Source organism: Sciurus carolinensis, chromosome 3 (assembly GCF_902686445.1).
Source record: "Sciurus carolinensis chromosome 3, mSciCar1.2, whole genome shotgun sequence".
Lineage (NCBI taxonomy): Eukaryota > Metazoa > Chordata > Mammalia > Rodentia > Sciuridae > Sciurus > Sciurus carolinensis.
Window position 1 is genome coordinate 45006157 of NC_062215.1, and position 9723 is coordinate 45015879.

General features: G+C 40.1%; 1 protein-coding gene across 1 annotated transcript; it reads left to right on the forward strand.

Annotated features, from left to right (window-relative positions):
* The first annotated feature begins 506 nt into the window (after positions 1–506).
* Positions 507–9420, forward strand: Cdrt4 (CMT1A duplicated region transcript 4). Its single transcript, XM_047543809.1, has 3 exons — positions 507–550; positions 1569–1600; positions 8969–9420. The coding sequence occupies exons 1-3, from the start codon at positions 507–509 to the stop codon at positions 9418–9420; spliced, it is 528 nt and encodes a 175-aa protein (XP_047399765.1).
* The last annotated feature ends 303 nt before the right edge of the window (positions 9421–9723 follow it).

Consider the following 9723-nt stretch of genomic DNA (forward strand, 5'->3'; position numbering starts at 1 on the left):
ATTTGTAAGGTGTCAATTCAGCCTATTTATATTGTAGTTCAAGTGCAGAAAACACACCATTTGGAAACAGCTTCACTTATCTGCTTATAGGAAGAAGAATGTGAATCCTGAATAAAGAAGCACTTTGCTCAGTATTTGGGAACATTGAGGCTTACTTTTAAACACAGTCCATCACTCCCCCTATCCTTTGAGACTCAGCACTATTATTTGTTTTTCTTCTTGAATTCATTTCTTGACACCCATCTCTACCCAATCTGAGTTAGGAAACTGATGATGGTCTGACTTCCTCACAAGTCTGGGAACTCCTTGAGCCAAGCAGCTTCTCATTCTTCTTCGTGTTTCCAGGATCTGGTACATGGAGATATTCTGTCCCAGAGTGGCTGGTGGGACATATTTTGTCCTATGTACAGGAATTTCTCTGCTTTTATTTCTGATGACATGATGACATAGATTAATTTTGTTTGATTTGTCATTAGCATGGGAAACCAGCTTTGTGGACCCTTGACATGGCAAAGGCCTCACCCCAAGAGGTGAGCGTGGAGAATCCACAGTAGGTTTGGATGAGAAGTTTGGTGTTTGGAGCTTAGTATAGATTTGCTGAGTGTGTGCATGCCTGAACAAAAGAATGAATGTCACATGGCCATGGGTACTTGAACTGTGTTCCCACTGTTGGCACATAAAACACTTTCAAAGTATGTGCATAATTGTTAGAAAAAGCATTTGGATAATGTTTTGGAAACATGATACAAAATAGTATATCCCCTCTTACCCATCATAAATGGTAGAGCAATAATGCCAGGTCTGTGTTAGAAAATGGGCAATTCTGATTAGATTCCTATCTCCTCACCCTAGATGCGGCCAAAGATAGTTCTTCCTCCAGAAAAAGGCATGATCTATAGTAGAACATACTGACAACTACCAAAATGGCCCACCATTTGCAACTTGATCTTTTAAGAGAGTACAATAATTGACTTGTTTTTTCTCTTGAGTGTGTATGTGTTTGGGAAAAGACAGAGGTGAGGAAGGGAAGGTGGCTAGTGCATTGTCACATGGGAGAGGGCTAGAGAATGCTTCTTCTTTCCTGAGAGGCCAACTTGCCCCTCCCCATTCTCCCCTCAGTCTTAATAGTTCTGAGATTTCCAATGCTCCTGAGCATGGGTGTTACTACGGGCACATCCAATGATTATCTTGTGTGTTCCCCTTCTGGAGCCCATTAGATGGTGTGTGGTGGGCATGTGGAGGGGGTTGTGACAAGAGCTTACATAGCACCCATGAGATAGGGGCAAAGTAAAGAAGTAGAGAGAGTGATGATAAGTGGGGGAAGTTGGTCAGGTATGCACTCGGTGTTTTCCCCAGGTGTGAAATGTAGGGAGTCTGTCCTTTTAAAGTGGGGCAGGCAGACTCTACAGGCTTCCTGCTAGATCACTCTGGCTGGAAATAAGCCTTTAAACCACACTCTGCACTTAGTTGATTCATGCCCAGGGGAATTTCTCTAGATCTCAGAGATAAGCTTTCCAAGACACTGCTGGCCCTAATGGCAGTTTCCTTTTTAGCCAAAAATAAACAAGGAGTGGCCAGAGGGTAGAAAAGGAAACAGAAGGTAGGGTAGGAAATGGAAGGTTGAAGAGGATAAAATGCCGAGGTGAAATGAGACTTAGCATCAGGTTCCTGTTTGAGAAAATGTGTGTAGGTATAGCTCAGCGGGGAAAGTAAAAGATGAGACAAAAGCAAGATAAGAAACCTGCAGACTGAAGCAGAGAAGAGAAAGCAGCTGGACAGAGGGAAAGCAGGTCTAGTTTCCACGGAAATTCTAGACACTTGTGTTGGCTTGTTAGTCTGAATATGGGCAGTTTTGTTGTTCTCTCACACTGATTTCAGAGGAGGTGAGCTAAGGAAGACCCAGCTATTCACTAAGTAGCTTTGTCCTTCTTTTGTGTCTTAACATTCTCTGAGGCTTGCAATTTCTTGCAAAGGGCTGGAGAAGGGCACTGCTTTAGAATCCATACAAATGGTTCTTTGGTTTCTAGTCCCATGAGATGCCCTGCCTAATGAATGAATAAATGAATGAATGAAGATTCACAAGTCAAATGAGGTTAAAAGATGCTACATATTCATCCTGCCTTTTAGAGAGTTATGGAACAAATTAATGTATAACAGGCTCTGAGAAGTACTGCTTGAAAGGTATTTGTTGAACAGAACATTTTTTCAAACTTGATTGAGGACATAGAATCTTGCACAACTTAGACCATTTGAATGGTGACTCCCAGGCTAAAATAATCTCTATGGCTGAATGGGTGACCCTTGCTATGGTTATTTCTTTTTCTTTCCCTTGAAACAATACCTATTAGCTTGGGAGACTCTTGCATTCCATGGGACACAGTTTAGGAAATCCAAAACTAAGATAACATCTTGCCCATCATGAGTATGCAAACTGCACTATTTTCACAGCATTAGTTGGGCAAAAAGTCTGAGTGGGGTTGACTTCTGCCAATGCACTAATCCATCAATCCTGCCTGGAACCCACAAAATCCTTTTATAAGATGGTTTCCTGAGATAAGGATGCAGCTTGTGGCTACAGACAGAATGAGATCATTAGTTTTGCATGTGGGTCTCATCCACAGCCACAGTGTCCTCAGCTCACTGTTTTAAGCCATTGGTTCTCTTCCTTTGATCTAAGTCAATTCTGGTTGGTAGATGTTAGTGGTGGAAATGCTTGATGACCATTTTATTATTTTATTTTACTTTTGTGGTACCAGAGATTGAACCAAAGAGTGCTCTACCACTGAAAATTTTTGATACAGGGTCTTGTTAAATTGCTGAGATTGGTCTCAAACCTGGTCCTCCTCCTGCCTCTGCCCCTGAATCATTGGGTTTACAGGCATGTACCACCAGGCTCAGCTTTGATGACTCTTTTATATGTTAAAAATGTTCAAAGGCCACTGAGATGCAGTATACTGAATACATATATAGTGATTCTTGAATTAAAGTCTGTATGTCTTAGAACTACAAAGGAACTATAAAGATCTTCTGGACCTGTTTACTGTCTCTAAGTCATTAGTAATAATATCTTATAACTCTTCAATGTTTTTCAATTTAGACCCCAAAACAGCAATCACCCAGCTTTGCTGCACATTGGAATCACCTGGAAAGCTTTATATTTAAATTTTTGATTAACATGTATTAATCCTTCATATTAATGGGGTTTAGTGTGATATTTGAATACATGAAAGTAAGTATGCACTGACCAAATCAAGCATCTCTTTATCCACCCTCCTTCCCCTTGGCATTCCGGGAAGCTTTTAATTCCAATGCCTGCACTGCATTTGTATTTTTTAAAGATCCCCAGTAATCCTGACGTTCAGCAAAGTCCAGGTTGCACTGGTTTAGAAGCACTTTAGTTTTCAGACATTTTATTACAACTATGTATCCCTGAGAGAAGCAGGACAGGAATTCATCCTCATCCTCATAGTAACTGAGGTCCTAACAGGTTAAGAAACATGATCAAGGTCACAAAATTAGGTCAGGTTCTAGATAAGTGTCACTCTTTTGAATGATCCTAAGCCAAACACAGCATATCAGATTAAATTCTGAAAATGAGGGGCTGAGAGGATGGGTGGGAACTGGGAGGAGCTGGTCCAATGGCTTGAACATGAATCTTTGTGTCTGTAGGAGAAACAAGAAGCCCACTTCTGTGTGGCCTCTTGCCTCTCCTATCAATGCTGTTTCTGTCTGGAGACTGCTGGTTTGCATTTCATTTATAGAGAGACAAAATAAACCTTTGTGCTGGTGTTGAAGGAAATTAGGAAAAACCACAGCTTGTCTTTAGACTTAATGTCAAATATTTATCTCCTGCTGGTTTTAAACAATCAAGTCCTCCCCATGGATTTTGACAGTCTCAAACATTCACCCATTAGTTTTCTCTAGTTTCCCAACCCCAGCAGCAGCAAGTATGAGAGAAATCTACTCTTCTGTGGAATTGTGCTATCAGTCCCATCAGCCTGCTGCTTTCTGTGGGGGCCCAATGAGATGCAGTGAGATGCACTGAGTCAAACATATACTTACTGGTGTTGGGACAGAATTCAGTAATGATTGGGAATATCCTGATGCTTTCAGGCTCATTAGCCAGAAACTTAGAAGGAAGGATGAAAGGTATTATCTAAAATTCCCCAAATACCACCACACTGATATGTCTTTCCATCATCTGACATGATTGAATAGTAGTAGAAGTACAAATTCTAACAGCTCTACAAACATGGGAGATAAGTTATAAGTCCTTTTTCATTGGAGGTAATCAGTGACAGGCTGGGTGACCACTTGGATGACATGCTTTATGTTAGAGGGGACATGATGACCTTTGGTTGAGATCCTAAGGTAGGTCTTAGAAAGAAATATGCTGCTTGATATTTCAGTTTGAAAAATTATTTCATGAAACACTTTCTAGGTTAGAGTATTATGTGAACATTATTTCTTCCTTAGCCTAGGAAAAAAGATATCGTGAATTCCTTTGAAAATGCACTGTTGTGGAAAATTACTACTGAGATTCATAGCAGAGACTCCATAAGACATGCATCTAAATAGTTTTGACAAAAGTAGTCTTATATTTTGCTTTTTAGTATTAGCAGAATCTCCAGAATGTTATCCTTTGTTAGGTATGTTTAAAAAATGTTGAAATTTGTGAATAATTTACTTTATAAAAATAGTGGAATTTAAGGTTACCCCGTGACATGCTCACTCTCATTCCACAATTGTTCCTTGATTAGGAGAAAAAAAGAAATGGGAAACTTGGGAATTGCTTATCTCAGAGGAGTGTTTTACACATGAACATATCGCCCATTCTGTATGCTGTAGCTGAAAGAAAGATTTAGAACCATTGCTTGGTCTAAGCAAGGGCTACTCAGTGTGACCAACAGCATCAACATCATTTAGGGAGTTAAAGAAGCAAATTCTCAGGTCCTCTAAACAGACCTGTTGAATCAGAGTCTTTAGGAGTGGGACCCAGGTATCTGTTTTCAGAAGCTCTCCCGGTTGCTTGCTAATATTTGAGAAATACTGCTCTAGATCAATGGTTCTCAACAGTGTGGTTTAAGTAACACCAGCATCTCCTGGGAACTTAGTAGAAACACTCTGTAACCTTTATTCATTGAGTTTTGGCAGGTGATAATGGAAATACTCCAAGGTCCTTTTAAATGTTTAAAGGCCACAGAGATGGAAAAACTGAATATATTAAATAATGAATTCTTTGATAAAAGCACGTGTCTCAAAACTGGAAAAGAACTAAAAACATCTCCTGTTTCCTGTTTAGGTAGTTAATAGTATAACCCTACAGGCCTCCTGTGTGTGTGTGTGTGTGTGTGTGTGTGTGTGTGTGTGTTTTCCCTTCACCTTTTGGTTTAGTGGTTGTTGTCAAATCAACCACCCTGAAGGTGGGTCTTGCATTCTTGCATTCTGTGCTTTAACAAGTCCTTCAGTTAGACACACTGGCCATAGTTCTCATCAATGTCTGCATGACCACAGAGAGTATTAAGGCATCCCTATTTCAGCCTGTGCTTGGGGACTCTGTAGCTGACTCTCCTAGAACTGCCATCTTCACAGCACCCTGATCCCAATTCTAGGCTGGGCCATGCAGGTCAGATAGTGGGAACTTTGCACGCTTGTGGGGACATGGCCACATTCACAGTCTGGTAGAGAAGATGGAATGATTTTGAAATGAGGATTTTTTTTTTTCTACCTCTCCCCCTGACCAACCTCCATACAACCCCAGTTCTGTCCGGCACTTACACCATAGAACTGGGAATTCATGAGGCAGAACACCTGCAGAAGACAGTCAGGTCAACCTAAGGAGTTTGAGCAGGGCCATTCCTTCAGGCCTTTTGGGCCTCACCTCCTTACAGTTGTAAGGGAAACATATCCTCTTCTCTGAAAGTGGACTTGGCTTAGTCTCTTTCAGAGACCGCAGGCCTCAGGATTCTCAATAACTCATTGCTTTCTTAGGTTTGTTTGAGAAGGCACTGGCTAAAAGTGTGTTTTCCCAAAGATACTTGGATCTACAACATGAGGAGTGCTATAAATAAGGAAGAGAGGACAGATGTAAGAAATTTAAAGACAGAAGAAGGAAAGGTGGAGATAGGAAAAGGCAGGGTTCTATGGATGGCCTCTCCTGTTTTGCTGGTAGGGAACAGACCCTGTGCAGGAGATGTGAGGGGGCTACTGCTCAATTTGCTCCAGGATTTTGGTTTGCCTCTGTCAGTCATGCAACTATCCTAACCCTGCAAGATCTTTGCATTTTGGGTTCGCTTCAAGGAGACAAGAATGAACAGTCAAGTCTGTGCTTGGAAACTTCATTGGGACTTTTCTAGAGAAAGGTGATGTCACAATCTTGCTCTCCTCCACAGAGGAACACAGACTCTTGGAGGAAGATGGAACCCTTCTGTGGCACGTTTTTTACTGACAGATATGTCCCTGGATAAGCTCCAGCTCCTGAATGTCCTAGATACAGGCTGGAAATAACTCTGTATAGTGATTCCCCTTTTCCACATGGGATACATTCCAAGATACCCATGAATGCCTGAAAGAATGGCTAGTACCAAACCCTATACATACTATGTTTTTTCCTATAGTACACACCTAGGAAAAAGTCTGCTTCATAAATTAGGTACAATAAGAGACTAATGACAATAACCATAAAATATAACTCTAACAACGTATTAAACAGTTAAAATGTATGAATTATTTGTTTCTGGAATTATCTGTGAACATTTTTGGGTAAATGAAATCCTGAAAGGTGAAACTGAGGATAAGGTAGGACTACAATAATCTGTGTCTTCTCTTGATTATCCCCATTTACAGCATTTTTAACTGAATTTAGGTTGGAGATGGTAAGATGAATGTTTATCACTACTCCTCTCAAACTCCTATTGAAATGACTGAAGAGATAAAACAATAGGAAAGTTCACACCACTGGGGTGAACAGAGGGAAGGTGGCAACTACGGGAAAGAAATTTGGAGGCATTCCTGGTAGGTAGAGTCAGGTTGCAAGTAAAAAAAGGAAGGACTGACCTGCCCATAATTTGGTATCTGCAAAGGAATTGATAGACTGATGAGTAGCCTTTCTAGCTAAGCACCCCACTGTCACCACAAACATCCAGAACTTCTGGCCAGCAGCTAAGGTGAAGTGCTTATGGTTTTTGAGGATATGTCACTTGAATGCAAATCTATCACTGGATAGTTATGTGAGCTGAACAGTCTCACTTTTATTCTCTGTTAAATGGGGATAATACTCATAAGATGCAATAGAGATTAAATGAAATAGCACAGGTCATGAGACATAACCAAAAGGTTACTAGTGACCTTTCTTGATGACTACATGACATGTACTGTGCCAAAAGTTTTTGAGACATAAATTATCTCAAACCCACAAGAATGCTCTATGATGCTGGTCTTATTCTAATTGCTATTTCACAGAAGAGGCAACTGGCATTCAGAAAAGTTAAGAAACTTGCTCAAGGTTCAAAGCTATAAGAAAGGTAGAGTAGGAATTTGAAGTGGTCTAAGTGCAAAGTCCATTCTTTAAGGTTCTCAAATATATTGTTCCAAGTCCTTAAAATACATTGTAGTTGGTTTTCTGTAGCATCAGGTTCCACATCTTTGGATTCAACTAATTGTGAAAACAAAATATTTTTAAAAAATCATGTATGTACTGAACATGAATAGGTTTTTTCATGTCATGACTCTCTAAAACTATAGTACAAAACTATTTATATAGCATTTGCATTGTACTTGGTATTAAATCTAAAGATGATTTAATGCATATGGGAGGATGCGTATAGGATATATGCAAATTCTATGCCATTTTATATAAGGAATTTCGGCAATTGCAAGATTTTGGTCACTATGGTAAGTTCTTAAATCAATACCCCATGAATACCATGGGATGACTATACTTTATTTAGTCCTTACACTAACCTTATATTAACCATTTTTATTGGTAAAAAAAAATACATGTTAAGGGCTTAAGTTCTTCTTCTTTTTTTTCAAAATACACTTGTCTTTTTTTTGTTTTTTGTTTTTTAAATTTTTTTAAAATTGTAAACAAATGGGGTACAACTTGTTTCTCTGTACATGAAGTAGAGGCATACCATTTGTGTAATCATACATTTACATAGGGTAATGGTGTTTGATTCATTCTGTTATTTTTTTCCTTCCCCCCACCCCTCCCACCCCTCTTTTCCCTCTATACAGTCCCTCCTTCCTCCATTCTTTTCTTGCTCACACCCCTCCTTATGTATCATCATCTGCTTATCAGCGAGATCATTCATCCTTTGGTTTTTTGAGATTGGCTTATCTCACTTAGCATGATATTCTCCAATTTCATCCATTTGCCTGCAAATGCCATAATTTTATTATTCTTTATGGCTGAGTAATATTCCATTGTGTATATATACCACAGTTTCTTTATCCATTCATCAATTGAGGGGCATCTAGGTTTGTTCCACATCTGGCTATTGTGAATTGAGCAGCTATGAACATTGATATGGCTGCGTCACTGTAGTGTGCTGATTTTAAGTCCTTTGGGTATAGACCAAGGAGTGGAATTAGCTGGGTCAAATGGTGGTTTCATTCCAAGTTTTCTAAGAAATCTCCACACTGCTTTCCAGAGTGGCTGCATTAATTTGCAACCCCACTAGCAATGTACGAGTGTACCTTTTAAGGGCTTCTTTAAGTTGCATAAATATTTGGAAGCAAACCTGCCTGACTTCAAGTCTCTTGTTCTTTAGTATTCTGCTGTTATTTAACTGATATACTGTATAGAATATCCTCCTGTCCTCCCCTTTGGATTGGATTTTATTTCTACTGAATATAAGGGGGGCATGATGGGGAAGACTTCAAGGTGTGGCTCCCATATGCTCAATTACTTCAAATTATTGTATATGAATACCTCTAAATAACCTGCATTTCTCTTTGCTGGTAGGACTCACAGAAAACATTGGACTTCCCCTGAAACTGCTTGATAAACATGACCCTTGGCCAGCTTATGTCACCTATATATCTCCAGTGGTAAAAAGAATCATCGAGAAAAGCAAAACTAGAGAACTGGAATACAGGCAGGCTTTCGAGGAAAGTCAACGGGCATCAAAGTCGACCAAACCTTCCAGCACCCTCCACCTGAAAAGAAGAAAGTCCTTCAAGTCCCCTGGAGAAGCTGCACTCAAGGATGTGCTATCAGAGGCTGTGTTATCAATGTGGGGAACTTACTCTGTATTGGATTCCGCTGTTGTCCCAGAACCCACATACTTACGAAAGGATTCCAGAGAACGTCCCACTGCAAACTATAACAAGATCATTTTCTCCCATAAACCTATGATGAGGATGCTTCCATACAGCTCGCTACCGGCCAGCAAGGATAAACAGGCAAATGTCTAGCTAGGAGTCCTTGCAGCCATCCCCTAAGAATGTACAGCAATTAAGCTCCATTTGCCACAAAGTGCAGTATGTCCTTTAAATTTGAACTTGCTCTGGTTCATGCAGAGGTTGGCGGAGAGAAACCACATCCCCACTCCAGTGCTGCAGTCTGTGGAGTTGGACAGTTCCGCCACAGATGCTGAGGACCTACCTGTAGGTACATCAGTCAGGAGTAGGCAGGAGACAGAAATCATACCAGTTATTTTTACCAGAGATAATATTATAAAGAATTATCAACTAGGAAAATGAAAAGGGCAAAAAGAG

Bases quoted from the DNA above. Each gene is read 5' to 3' on its own strand.
- Cdrt4 (XM_047543809.1), top strand. From the start codon at position 507: ATGGCAAAGGCCTCACCCCAAGAGGTGAGCGTGGAGAATCCACA. The intron at 551-1,568 runs GTAGGTTTGGAT...AAAATAAACAAG, and splicing joins GTGAGCGTGGAGAATCCACA to GAGTGGCCAGAGGGTAGAAA. The intron at 1,601-8,968 runs GTAGGGTAGGAA...CTTTGCTGGTAG, and splicing joins GGTAGAAAAGGAAACAGAAG to GACTCACAGAAAACATTGGA.